Raw genomic sequence first — 14,659 nt, 5'->3', positions numbered from 1 at the left:
GGGATGAACTTGAGGTTGCCTCAGTCCAAATGTACCTTTGCAGTTGCCATGAGATTTAGAGTGACAATCGCTCTGCTCTGCTTCACTCTGCGGACCACAACCAACATATTGATGCCTGGCACCAGACCCCGGCACCAGAATACCAACCAGGTCTTAAAGTTTGGCTTCCTTCATGGGGGGGTAATCCATGTGTTTCTGGTATTTCTTCACCGCCCTGGTGTCGCTTGTATTCCCCCATCTGTTTCTCTTTGTTTGTATGTCTGTGTCTGTGTTGTGGGCGTGGCGCTGCTCTCCTTTCAGCTCCCTAATTGCTGTTCAGCTGACACACCTGTTCCAAGCAGCTTACCTGCACTTCATCATCTCATCAACCCTTCAGTACATCAAGCCTGGTTCCTCAGCCGCTCCTCACTAGATTGTCCAGTTTGCCAACATAGCACTAACCCTACAAGTTTACACTTCTTCTGTGATTCCTCATGTTGCTTTTATTAAATCCTCCCTGGTCCACCACTCTCCACTGTTCACTTAAGCAATATGCTGAAGTGCGCTCAATTAAACATATACACATACCGTTAAATAACCATTTGTTCCGATCATTGTTCTAATCTAATCTATCTTTGAGCTGACCCAGCCAACAAGGTAGAATAAGTTCTTCATTGTCTGATCTTTAGATGCTTCAGATGCAGAGCACAATAACAAAAAACGATAGCTCATATAGCACAGATAGCTGTGTGCAAAATAACATTAAATACAACAGTCCGTCTTTTGAGTTTAAGTTTATAGACTTTGCCAACTTACAGGCCTTTAAACAGGATTCTTACACAGCATTAGTGGTCAGAATTTATTTAAGGGATTTATATCATTTCTTTACATATTTTTCAATAAATAAACACATACAGACAGCCTTACTGTTGATGCTGCTGTGTCTACTTGTCACAGCATCCTTTTTTTTCAGATATTTTAGTAATTTTAGAAGCCGAGGATTTGTTTTAGAATTTACTCATTTGTAGCTTACACACAAATCATTAATTTCTCTCATGGTCTTTACACGCTGTGACACATATGACACCCTCTATCCTTAAACACTCGATTCAGATAAGAAAAACTCTACAAAAGCTGTTAAAAGGAAATAGTTAAAACCTCAACAAGAGCAACAGATGTGGGATCATTCTGGACAGACCTGCAATGCAAAAGGTGTCATCTTTAGACAGCTGGACCAGAAGGACAATTACTCTCTGCAAAAAATAACTGATAATGTTTGATAAATAAAATACAAATACTATAGTATTAAGTAAATATGAAGTGTTAGAAGTTAAAGCGATCCAGGCAGATTGTAAAAAGTTACATTTTACCAAACACAATATTTTTACATGTAATGCGAATTTTGGTTATATTCAGTCCATACAGTACAGGATTGAAGAGCGGTTGACATGTCAGCCAGTATAATGATAAAAAGATGCGTAACATATGAGGTACATGTTTTATATTAAACCTGTTTTGTACTATTTCAAAGAAACACCCACAAGAGAAGTTGAGCAGAGAAGCGAGGTGAGGTGTGCAGGTACTGACGGCTTTCTGTCTCGTCTGTTTGGAGCTGGAGAAACAAACTATAAGAATCTTTATATATGTGTAAAATATTGCAAGAACAATAATAATGAATGTCAAAGTGTAAACTATTCCATAGATGTTATTTACTGTTGTGTTAGAGCAGGCCAGTTTGACAATGGAGTAGTTGTCACAGTACACTTTGTTAATGGTGTTCCCACACAGCTGTAAAGAGGCACTTAAAGATATCAAAATAAAAATAGCAAGAAATGGATATAACCATGTGAGAGCAATAAGAATGGCAATCTTGTTTGATGTCATACATGTGTTATACTGTAGAGGACAGCAGATAGCGAGATATCTGTCATAAGACATGACGGCTAAATTACTAAACTCTATACTTGCATATGTGTACACACAGAAAATCTGCAGGTAACAAAATGAAGCAGAAACAGTGTGAATGTCAGAGAGAATCTGAAGCAGAAGGAGCGGAAACAACCCTGAACTACCAAACAGTTCATTTACAAACAGACTGCACAGGAACATGTACATAGGTTCATGTAAGCTCCTGTTCATACAGATAACCACAATGAGCAGCAGGTTGGAACAAATGATTAAAATATATAGAGACAAAACAATCATGAAATATAAGTATTTAAAATCTGCAGTGTCAAAGTAGGCAGCAAGGGTGAAATATGTTGTAGTGTTTAACATGATTTGCAGGTCCACGAGTTATTCTGACATTAAGTCTTGTGTTTCAGCCAAATGTTGATCAAACCAACATTACTAGTGGAGTTCCCTTCTAGAGATGCCAAGTGTGTATAATTCCATTTGGTGGATTTGCAGGTTTGAATATGTTTTGCTTATGTTAAATCAGCTGCAACAGCACATAACAGTAGTCAGTCTACTAACAACTACTAGAGGTGGTATACAAGCAACACAGTTAATGACACTGCATACATCCTCCCATGCATCTCCTGTTCTGTTGTAGCCACAGTGTGAGTCCCTCCTAACTGAGCTGAAACTCTGTCTCTGTTTCTTTTTAACCTTTCTAAGTCGGGAAACACCCACAGGAACAGTCTGACCTCCTGATCAATATGACTGCTTGTTATTGATTTATCAAATTATCTAGTTATCTCATTTTTCAAGAAGTATTTCAGACTGCTTACTGTTATCAATTCTAGAAAAAGTTATGTCAGTTTAAACCAACACTTAAACTAAAAGGAAGATCTATTCCTGTCTCATCCAGGTTTGGTTGAAGTGACTCTCAGAACCGAACCTTACTCTCGTACTGGCAGACCATGACATTATCCTTTTTTTGTACAGTAGCCAGAGAAAGTCTTTCAGATTCTGTGTATTGACTTGACTGTTTTGCATGCTGTCGACATCACTTTTAGTTTGTGTGGCAGACCTTTTATTTGAAGACGTTTATGCTTTGCATGAGATTAGAGCCATAACCCACTGCTGTGAGAGCTGTACACAATCGTTCACACTATTTTATTTTGCTTAATTGTAATGGGGTGGAAAGGAGTCAATTGTCCTGAAGCATAAGGAATCTGTAGTTTTTGATTGCTTTGTGAATTTCTCATAAATGTTCAAGCTCCAATCTCTCACATTGGGACACAAAATGTTTTTTAATTTCAAGCCTCTAATTATCATCAAAATACACAAAGTAAAATGCCAACACAAAGGCGCTATCCTCTAATAGTTATATCCATATGAATCACAAACAGAACTGGTGACAAGGCATCTTTGAACCAATGGCCCAATGAGAACACCCTTTTCTTGCCAGGAGTGTGGTCACAGCTCTGTCCAGTTATACAAGGACAAAATGACCTCAATAGCAATGGCGCCTGTAGCCCATGATCCTCAAGCACTGTCCCACTGGATAGATGAACTTCCACAACGTCTCTAATATCTTGGCCAAAGTAAACATTGTGCAACAACTCAGACAAAATCTGCATTGCTCTTTTTTTTTTAGACCATAAAGGCTGCAGCCTCCGAATACTGGTTCAAGAGTTCCTTGGGACAACCAAGTCGCACAGGACTCCAACTTCTTTCACTGCTGCTGTCCAGCAGTTGCTTTTCTTAGTTGCTGCTACAAGAGGGACCATAGACCTTCTGGTCACAACTTTGAGAAGCCACGCCTGCAATGGAGGCTCTGAGCATAGCCCACTTGGATTCCTTCAAAGGTGGTCACTGAAGATCGTGAAGATCACTGAAGTAAACAGAGGCCTCAGCCAGATGTTCTGAATTAACCCTCAGTATTTATTTGGATTTATACGGTCTGGCCAGAACCCTCCCCTTCCTCATGATGCAACTCATCACCATGTAGTGAACCTTGTCTACATTGCGCTGGTACCAGGAACTACTTATTAATGCCAACAGGGAGGTTATTACAGAGGAAGGGTGCATGCAGCCTGCTGACTTCTGTTTATCTCCTGGACACAGCTCAGGATGGGATGTAAGGATTAAGGACTACAGACATTTGTATTTAGAAGCACCTTGAGCTGACACGGATAGGGAGCCGATGAAGCGAAGCTTAAATTGTTGTAATATGGTGATTTTACAGTTTTAATTAAATTCTAAAAACAAAACATTACACACAGTGGAACTTACCAGCAACGTGCAAGTCCAACTCTCAGACCATTCGAGTCTGCTGCCACTCCACCAGACCATTCACACCCCCTACAAGCTACTCCCATCAGGCAGATGTTCCAGAGCACCTCTGCTCAGAAAGACAACTTGCAATATCCATTTTAAACAAATATACACTACTTTGTATGCAGCTTTGCACACCTGCTCCTATTAATTCATGAAATTGTGTTTTAAAGTAATTCTATGAGTCTTTCATTAGTGTATGTTTTCACATTTGTGAGCCCCCAACCTAAGACAGTTTTTCCATTATTATGTGATAGACCATAGTGTCTCTATTGGATCTTTAAATCAAGTCTGGAAGAAACAAAGGTGTGAATTAGGATCTCCGCATCATAGGACATAAAATACTTTATTTTAGCTATGCAACGTTGGTGGGAAAGGGCATCTTGGTGATTTCCTTACGCTATGATCAAAGGAGAGGGAAGGACCAAATGCAACAAGATTCTTGACAGTTTGACAAATCACGTCGTTTTAGAGAATTACTGTAACTTGATCAATCTAGTGTCTATTTGGAGCGGGTCCAGTGACTAACAGCTCAGTTTTACCTGAATTTAGGAGCAGGAAATTATGTCACATCTAGTTTTTCCAAGCAGGCCTCTTAATTAGTAATTTGGGAATGATCACCTGCTTTTACAGGCACATATAGCTGAGTATCATCGGAGTAGAAAATACATTGACTCCATATATGTCAAACTAATAACTTTATTATTCTCAGCTGAAATCTGAGTACAGTGTACAATTCAGAGTCCATTACAATGCAGTCAGAGACTCAGTGACCACTTGTGGCAGTTAGATGTGATGGGAAATAAAGTGTTCATTGAGAGAGTGCTCCCAGACTCAGACCAGCAGCAGCATCCAGAGAACAAATCCCTCACATAACAAACACAGGAAAGAAAGAGCAGGAGGTCTTTACAAAGTCAAAAGTACCAAATGCTTAATCACATGATGAGGAGGTCAGAGTGGTCGAGTCACATCACACTTTTATGAGAGTTTTAATGTTTTAGGTTCACTGACTGAGAGTCTGCACTCTACTGCAAAAGATCTTCATCAGCGTGTGCTACTATTACTAAAGTAAAAGTAAAACGGATTGTAGATTAAAAATAAATGTTGTGCACATCATATTAACTATTAAAGGACATTGTTCAGGTGATCTTTTTCTTTTCTTTTTTTAAATTTTGTGATAAATGTCGTACCGGGGAGTATATGTCGCAATTATATTGAACGGTGAGTTTTTGGTATTGTTACATTCCTAATAGACACCATTATTCTTGATATTACCCTAACTTACATTTTACCAAAGACAAGACTTTTACACATTATACGGATTTTGGTCAAAGTCAGTCCATAAACTACAGGGTTGAAGAGCGGTTGACATGTCAGCCAGTATAATGACAAAAATATGCGCAACATATAAGGCACATGTTTCATATTAAACCTGCCCTGCACAATTTCAAAGAAACAACCAAAAGAAAAGTTGAGCAGTGAGGCGAGGTGAGGTGAGCAGGTACTGAGAGCCTTCTGTCTCATCTGTTTAGAGCCAGAAGAACAAACTCTAAGAATCTTTGTGTAAGTGTAAAGAATTGAAATTATAATACCAAGTATCATGGTGAACATGTAAAGCAATCCATAAATGTTATTTACTGTTGTGTCAGTGCAGGCCAGTTTGACGATGGAGTAGTTGGCACAGAACACTTTGTTAATGATGTTCCCACACAGCTGTAAAGGAGCGCTTAGAGCTACCATCACACCAACCTCAAGAAAGGTATATGACCATGCTAGAACAATGAGGGTGAAAGCCTTTTTAGATGTCATACGTGAGTTATATTGCAGAGGATAACAAATAGCAAGATATCTGTCATAAGACATGATAGCTAAAGTCAAATACTCTGTATTTCCATAACAGTACAAACAATAAATCTGCAAGAAACAAAGAGAAGCAGAAACAGTGTGAATGTCAGAGAGAATCTGAGTCAGAAGGAACGGAAACAACCCTGAACTACCAAACAGTTCATTTACAAACAGACTGCACAGGAACATGTACATAGGTTCATGTAAGCTCCTGTTCATACAGATAACCACAATGAGCAGCAGGTTGGAACAAACTATTGAACAATACATAAACATAATGATAATGAAATATAAGTATCTTAAAAGCCCGATGTCAGTGTAGGCACTGAGTGTGAAATATGAAGCCTGTGTAGAGTTCATCATGATCCTCCTTTTGGTTTACAACAAAATACTATTTTGCACTTTGGCATGGATTGAATTATTTTTTTTAAGTTAAAATAAATAATTTAAAGTTAAATCTTTAGCATAAACAGAAAAACAGTGTCAATTCAATATAATATAAAATCATAAATCTTGGATTACATGGTACAGAACAGCATTTATGACACTGTGTGACCCTCACAGAGGGCTTCCTTACTGAGCTGAACGTCTGCTTCTGCTTCTCTTAAACCAGTCAGTGGGTGGACATCCACAACAGTCTGATGTCAATCAGTGCCCATGATACAATGATGAAACTTTAACTATTGTTGCACTTTGGAAAAGATGAATCAGTCTATAAATGTCAACAAATAGGGACTGATTCTTTGTGTTTTCTGCTTACAGACTGATTCTTGTTTACCATCTCTTTATCAAGGCTGTGCAGGTTAAATTAGAACTGTATCAGTTACAGGTTCAGGTCCGAATAAGACATCGTCTGGGTCTGGACCAGGGGCCTGTACTACAAAGTATGTTCAACATACTCAGGATATGTTTCTGTTATCTGGTTTCACTAACCCGAACAATCGCCATCACACAAAGCACTCACACAAAGCTGGTTATCAACTTGATAAGTTGACCCCAGTTGTCAACATCTAGCCATGAGCGCGTTCACATGAAAGGGGAGGTGTGTAGTATCTGACATCACAAACATGGACAAGTCTGCTGGCAGCAGAGCAGAATATTTTATAAAGAACAGCAAACTATTAGAAAAACAGAAGAACAAATTAAATACATAATCCAGACTAAAACCACACAGTTGCAGCTGCCAAATTCAGGAAGGACAACTGGCAAACAGTGTACCCCGCTAAGAAGTCGTAGAACTGAAAACCCCATGGTTAATCCTGAAGTTACCATGCTAAGCACAAATCCTTCTACATCCACATAAAGGCCTGGGACGGCTCTCCACCCTGATTCAAGAAGAATATGTGCCTAGTCCATTTTTGATGGAAGTAGACAGAAGTGCCAAGCTGCATGAGGCAGATCGAGCTAGGCAGGAAGTAAGACACTGGAAGGCCATAAATCATCCAGTCAATTTTCAAAATAAAACACCCTCTGCAGACTTGAGGTTTTACAGCACAACAAAGTCGGAAATGACGATAGACAATTAAATATATACAATACAATAATATACATTTAAAACAGACAAAAACCAAAACATTTTAACTACTGGCATGAAGCTGCTGCAGTACTGGAGGAAAAAACGCTTTGCACATGCAACGTCACCGTTCTTGCTCTGTTTTATAAGTTATTTACAGAGACTGTTCTTTCTTATGCATTGTTTGCAGATATCAAAACACAACAATTCACAAAAACAAGCTAAGGAAAATTGTTAAGACCTGTGGAACAATTATTACCTTCCTAGGCAGTTGGATTCACGCAATCATGTTATCTTGCAAATCCACCTTGCCAGGCCTAAAGCTATGCGCTTGCGGCTGAACAGGCATTGGTCATTCAAATCAGCATCCTTTGAGTAACTACTGGCAGCTACAGGTGTGATTTAGGTGCAACAAGCGAGAGAAGGGAGAGAGGTTAGCGTAGCTGCTGTAGCATCAGGTCACTGAAAGAAGAGCACCAAAGTTTAATTTATCAACTGGCTCAGCAGGTGGCGCTCTCTTACTGATGACATGATACACCATGATGGACAGATGGTTCCTCCATTCACCTGCCAAATATTTTTATGAAAGTACCTTCCCTTTTCCAAACAGTTTCTAAGGATGACCTCCCAGATGGTTCTGTGTAACAAACTATCTGGCACATGAGGTTTGAACAATAATGGGGTTACAGCAGATGGACCGTCACAACCTGTCCACGATCAGGCTGACTATGTCTGCCAGGATCCCGTCCGCTAGTTTCAGCCACTCCCTTCTGACCTCAGGAACAGGGACTCCATTAGAGCCAACCATGGACAACAGTTATTTCATTTTTCTTTGAAAGTCGAATGTTTCCAACCTTTGTTAATGACGCTTATTTGGGAATGACAAGATTTTGCTTTTGCTTCAGTATGAACTCACTCAACTGCTCATATTTGTGAATGATAGTGTAAAGTGCTGCCTTTGACAAACTGGATCCAGAGTGTACCCTACTCCTTGGCAATGTGTGCTAAACAAGATCAGCAGGTACAGATGAAGGACAACAGAGTTGAAGACAGGAAGATAATTCAATAATGATGAAAACCATTCCTTTGTCTTTATTCATATTCCTCCTTAACTGTCTTAAATTGCAAACAGCAGCTGTTCAACTAAGTTTTCTTTTTGTCTGATATTAGTTAAACATGAGAATCAATCAGTGAGACCTTTTATGACGTCACACTGTTGCTGTGGGTGTCTTGAAAAGAAGTCAGCAAACTTTCCGCTGCGTTAGGAGATACTAGCAGTGCGACTACAGCAGGACAACAAGTGACAACTCAAGCACAGACAAAATCATGGATGTTTTATTAGTAAGTTAAACTTAAAGATTTTAATTGACTTTTAAAAAGAAATGGTACATATAGGGGTGTTTGTTGAAACTGTTCCCATGACAATTAATCTATTCAGTGTTACTTCATTGACATATGTTCGTGTGTGCTTGATGTTTAAGTTGATGAAATGTCTAAAAATCTGTCACCAAAGGAAACATAATTAACTTTGGTGTGCTTGTTAGAATTCTGATGAGCCAAAGTGAGGATCATGATGAACTCAACACAGGTTTCATATTTCACACTTGCTGCCTATTTTGACACCGGGCTGTTTAAATACTTATATTTCATGATTATTTTGTCTCTATACATTTTAATCATTTGTTCCAACCTGCTGCTCATTGTGGTTATCTGTATGAACAGGAGCTTACATGAACCTATGTACATGTTCCTGTGCAGTCTGTTTGTAAATGAACTGTATGGTAGTTCAGGGTTGTTTCCGTTCCTTCTGACTCAGATTCTCTCTGACATTCACACTGTTTCTGCTTCTCTTTGTTTCCTGCAGATATTTTGTGTACACTCTTATGGGGGTGTTGAATATTTAAACTTAGCCGTCATGTCTTATGACAGATATCTTGCCATCTGTTATCCTCTACAATATAACACACGTATGACATCTGGAAAAATTGCCATGCTTATTGCTGCAACATGGCTGCCTGCTGTTTTTGCTGTTTCTGTGACAACATCTTTGAGTGCCTCTTTACAGCTGTGTGGGAACATCATCAACAAAGTTTACTGTGCTACCCACTCTGTTGTTAAGTTGGCCTGCTCTGACACCAGTTTAATCAACATTTATGGACTCATTGCCACTTTTGGCACAATCCTTGGTGCTTTGCTTTTAATTCTCTACACGTACATGAGGATCCTTAAAGTTTGTTTCTCCGGCTCTAAACAGACGAGACAGAAAGCCGTCAGTACCTGCACACCTCACCTGGCTTCTCTGCTCAACTTCTCTTTTGGGGCAAGCTTTGAAATATTACAGAGCAGGTTTGATATGAACACTCTACCCAATATGTTGAGAATTTTTCTATCATTATATTTTCTTACATGCCAGCCACTTTTTAACCCTGTAATGTACGGCCTGAAAATGTCCAAAATCCGTCTCACATGTAAAAGTCTGTTATCAAAAGCAGACTATTAATATGTCATCCAAGAGGTTTTCTCGTTTGCGTTACTTCAGTTAGACCTTTGTCTAATGTAGATCACTGTACTGTTTTATAATTTGACAATAACATTAGCTTTTCCAGCCATTTTGACCTCTGTGAACCAGGAACATGATGTCAACAATACTCCTGGTAAAGCTGTACAAACAGTTTAAGAAGAAGTCGTGTGAGCTGATTGTATTCACTAGCAGACAGGAAATCAAACATACAATAACACCTATATAAGCATATTTCTATTGAATAACATTATGTATATTTCACACATCTACAGACACATATCTCTTTGTTGGTATCTTAAACTGTTAACAAGTCAGACTACGAGGCCTTCAGATTTGCACAACTACAATTCTTTTTCTCTGCACACATTTGCAAAAAAATCTCACAAATCACTATTATGCTACTATTGTGTATACATAAATCATGCATAATGTACAAACTTTTGAATTTCATTCAATTTTTTTTTTTTACTTGTATTGAGTTCATTTTAACACTTGCTGATGTATTTCCGCCCTCTCCAGTCCGTTTACTGAGCTGCTTTGAGATATCAATTTATCAAGATCTGAAAGGAAGATCTTTCCTTACACGTATATAACGACCAAACAGAAATAACTAATTTGACAAGTCAGTGCCAGTATGACAATCTTAAAGTTAATTAGAGTGACAGACTTGTTTCAATGATTTTAATCACAATAAAATAATCTCAGAGTAATGAAGTTTTGCATGTAGGTTGGGGTTTGAATCCTCATCTCATCCAATTTGTTAATTAACCCCAAAACCACCCAAAGATCCAAGATAGACTGCACTCTGTGAACTTGATGTCCATATTGATGTGACGTATGACACAATTTGGGATCCTAATGGACAAAATGTATTGGATGGAAATGAAGTCAGGGAGCTGAAGTGAAGGACTCTGCTTTGGAGATGTTCTTTGGCTTTAACTTTTCTCGTGGGCCAACAGGACATGGTGTTCATGCTCAGTTGGCAGGATGAGGGTTTCGGCAGGTCCATCATAGTGGACGCTTCAGGGATTATCTGTCAATTTCTATATGTGGAGACTTGTTTGTGTCGGTTGGACACCGTGGACAAACCAGAGAGAACCTTCAATTCAATGTCCCTCCAAATACCACATGTCCTCCCAGCTCCCATCCATACTCTCCCCACTCGTCAAGCTGTATTGCAATTTCACATTTATAGCTTGGCATGCCTGTCCTCTTCTTCCACCACCTGAACCTCCATCTGCAGCCCTTGTCATTGTGTTTCTTCTGCTTTTCCTGGTGGTTAAACCCAGGCAAACTCTTAATATTCTCAACACCGATTGTAATCCTCCGTTTCTTTTTCTGAGGTTCTTCTCAGTTTTACTTTATTCTAAATCAAGAATAGATATCTTGCTATCTGTTGTCCTCTACAATATAACACACGTATGACATTTAACAAGATTGCCATGCTTATTGCTTTAACATGGTTATATCCTTTGCTTGCATGCATTGTGATCATATATTTGAATTCCCATTCACAGCTGTTTGGGAACATCATTCTTAAAGTTTACTGTGATAGCCACTCTGTTGTCAAGCTGGCGTGCTCAGATGACCATGCAGTTAATATATATGGACTCCTCGCATCTTTCGGCACAATCGTCGGTGCTTTAATTTTTATTATTTACACATACGTTAAGATTCTTCTAGTGTGTTTTTCTGGCTCTAAACAGACGAGACAGAAAGCCGTCAGTACCTGCACACCTCACCTTGCTTCCCTCTTTAACTTTTCTATTGGAGCTAGCTTTGAGTTATTACAGAGCAGGTTTAATATGAAAAGTTTACCCAATATGTTGCGAATTTTTCTATCATTATATTTTCTTACATGCCAGCCACTTTTTAACCCTGTAATGTACGGCCTGAAAATGTCCAAAATCCGTGTCATAAGTAAAAATCTCATATCAAATGTCGGCTATTGATGTGTTTTTTCACAGATGTATTTATTAGCATTGTTTAACCAGACCTTTCAAGTATTCTATTGTAGAGTTGTGTATTTTGTTCTATTTTGACTAAATAAATAAATTAAATTCAATAAATTCAATTAATCCAAATATTTGACCTGTTTTGCTTGTAGAGGAACAATCAATCACAATACTATCAATAAATCTGTACAACACATTTATTAATGGGAGCATGCACCATGTTGGGTCAGACTGAGACATAAGCTGTAGTAGAACTGAAGGGTTAGGGTGCAATGTTCTGAAACTGCATTGCAGAACATTGCACTGTAACAGGATGATCAGTGTCGCTCACTTCACCTGTTAGTCCTGTTGTGGCTGACGGGTGTATTTTATTTCTATGTGGCACCAAAATCCGATGTTAGTGTAGTCGTTCCACTTTCAGCAGCAGCAGCATTACCAGCAGTCACCTGTGTCTCTGTGGCTCCAGCTGTGTGACGGGAAAATGTTCAGAAATCTCTCTCGCAGTGTCCATCACCTAAAAGTTACACTTTATATTCAATGAATTGATGCTGGAGTTACAACAATCAAACGGCCTCGGCCTTCATGCTCAAAATAACAAACTGCATTGCATCAGAGGTCTTTTCAATCTCTCTACACCTCCTGTTGTTGTATAAACCCCTTTAACAGGAAAAAAAACAGAAACCTCAGAGCCATCATCATACACATGCGTAGGTTCTCAGTGCTGAGCCTGGAGTTATATTCTGGTTTAATAAAGTTCACAGTGAAGAAAGCTGACTTCATGTCCTGTGCTCTTAATGTGGATTTGAGTGGGCTTGTTTGCTCAAAGTGCCGAGTATTCTGCATTTGTTGTTCACTTCTCTCTTTTTAGAGCACGCCATGTGAAATACATCTGGTCTGACTCGGTTATTGTCTCTTGTCTGTGTTACTCACTCACTGACTCGAGCAGCCACTGCTTTTCTGAATGCACAGATTTGATTGGCTGATTAGCATCACGTGATATGATGTACGACACGTGCAACTGGTCTGTGAGCCGCTAAACCAGTGAGCTGTCAAGGCTAGAAAAGCTGCACCAATCAAAAAGAACAACTCCATCACAATTGAATAATTCTCAAAAATGTATCAGTTATAGGTCGGATAGGACGGCGTCTGAGTCCGGACCGAGCCCGCTGTTGACCCATTAGTGACCCCTGCATCGGCTCAGAAAACCCTCAGCTATCAGCCAAAGGCAGTGTACTTGTTGCAGCTTGTGTGTGTGTGGTGTTCAGTGGATGATGCACTGAGGGAATACACTCAGTGACGCAATTAAGATTTGTAATTTTTCATTTAATTTGTTTCAAACGTCGGCCTGTCCGCAGCCAGCTGATCCCAACGTCGCTCATATTTCAGGCTGAAGCATATTAATATGGAACGGTGAACAGTTTCACTTGAACGAACCGTTCAATGGCACATAAGCTTTAACATCATCAAGTGAGTCACCTGTCAAGGTGCGTTTTCAGGAGCCTGATGAAGTTTGCTGTGGTCAGTCCAGCATCCTCTATTTTGATGGCAGAGACTTCGCATTTAGAGATTATTTCCTTTGTGTACAGTTATTATACAAACATATATAATATCATATTGTAAATATTATATATGTATATTATATATATAAATATATTAGGGTTGTCAATCGATTCAAATATTTAATTGCGATTAATCGCATGATCGTCCATAGTTAACTCGCGATTCATCGCAAATTAATCAGACATTTTTTATCTGTTCCAAATGAACCTTGAAGGGATATTTTTCAAGTTTTTAATACTCTTATCAACATGGGAGTGGACAAATGTGCTTTATGCAAATATGTGTTTATTATTGTTGCAACAATCCAAAACAGCAGATACTGTCCAGTATATTCTCCAGAATAACCTCAAAGGAACCGCACGCTCAAAAAATATGCTGAAAGCAAAACATGACAAACTCAACAAGCAACAACAGACGGACACACTGACCTGAATGTAACACTCCTCAGTAATACTAACACAATGTAGTGTCCAGCTTTACACTTGTAAAGGTTAATAAACAGTGTTTATCAGCCTGCAAGCTGCAGCCACCTGTTTAGTTATCACTGTAGACCGTCTGTCTCATGTAGAGTTGTTCAGGCGTCTGTTTTAAACTATCAGCGTGGACTAAGAGGGGGAGGAGGGCTCTCTGCATCAGCTGTGTCCTGGCCAGCAAGTGGTATTTGAGACTGGACGTACTCCGGTGGTAACCCAGTTCACATTGACAGTAAATGCAAATAACTTTGTTCTTGTGCAGAGAACCATCTGGCAGCTTTGAAGCTGAACTTGTCATTCAAACCCTTTTCTTTATCCATTTCTGCTCAAGGAGGTTTGTTTCTGCTGCCATCCACAATGTGACTGCTGCATCGCTCTCTGATATCTCAAACTACGGGCAGGCTGAAGGTCATAACGCGCGTGTGTTAATTATGCGTCAAAAAAATGAACACCGTTTACACCGTTCATAACCTCAGTTCTGGCCTGATTGATCCGTTCCTTCACCTTCTGATGTGTGTTTGGATTATTGTTCTGTTGGAACACCCAACTGCACCCAAGCTGATGTTTTCAGGTTTTCCTGAAGAATTTG

General features: G+C 39.2%; 4 protein-coding genes across 4 annotated transcripts; 2 read left to right on the top strand and 2 right to left on the bottom strand.

Annotated features, from left to right (window-relative positions):
- Positions 1-1,338: 1,338 nt before the first annotated feature.
- Positions 1,339-2,256, bottom strand: LOC311255705 (olfactory receptor 11A1-like; the record flags this gene model as incomplete). Its single annotated transcript, XM_084350354.1, has 1 exon — positions 1,339-2,256. One exon carries the CDS (start codon positions 2,254-2,256, stop codon positions 1,339-1,341), a length of 918 nt encoding a protein of 305 aa, XP_084206480.1.
- A 3,228-nt stretch (positions 2,257-5,484) lies between these two features.
- Positions 5,485-6,411, bottom strand: LOC311255911 (olfactory receptor 11A1-like; the record flags this gene model as incomplete). The annotated part of the gene is made up of 1 exon (XM_084350598.1): positions 5,485-6,411. The coding sequence occupies one exon, from the start codon at positions 6,409-6,411 to the stop codon at positions 5,485-5,487; it is 927 nt and encodes a 308-aa protein (XP_084206724.1).
- A 2,720-nt stretch (positions 6,412-9,131) lies between these two features.
- On the top strand, positions 9,132-10,061 carry LOC311255703 (olfactory receptor 10A6-like; the record flags this gene model as incomplete). Its single annotated transcript, XM_084350352.1, has 1 exon — positions 9,132-10,061. One exon carries the CDS (start codon positions 9,132-9,134, stop codon positions 10,059-10,061), a length of 930 nt encoding a protein of 309 aa, XP_084206478.1.
- Positions 10,062-10,194: 133 nt separating this feature from the next.
- On the top strand, positions 10,195-12,034 carry LOC311255702 (olfactory receptor 52N5-like; the record flags this gene model as incomplete). Its single annotated transcript, XM_084350351.1, has 2 exons — positions 10,195-10,215; positions 11,459-12,034. The coding sequence occupies 2 exons, from the start codon at positions 10,195-10,197 to the stop codon at positions 12,032-12,034; spliced, it is 597 nt and encodes a 198-aa protein (XP_084206477.1).
- Between the last annotated feature and the right edge of the window lie 2,625 nt (positions 12,035-14,659).

The sequence above is a fragment of the Pagrus pagrus genome (assembly GCF_965226575.1).
Source record: "Pagrus pagrus genome assembly, chromosome: 4".
Taxonomy (NCBI): domain Eukaryota; kingdom Metazoa; phylum Chordata; class Actinopteri; order Spariformes; family Sparidae; genus Pagrus; species Pagrus pagrus.
The sequence above is the reverse complement of the archived record's forward strand: the minus strand, read 5'-3'. Positions and strand labels throughout refer to the sequence as shown.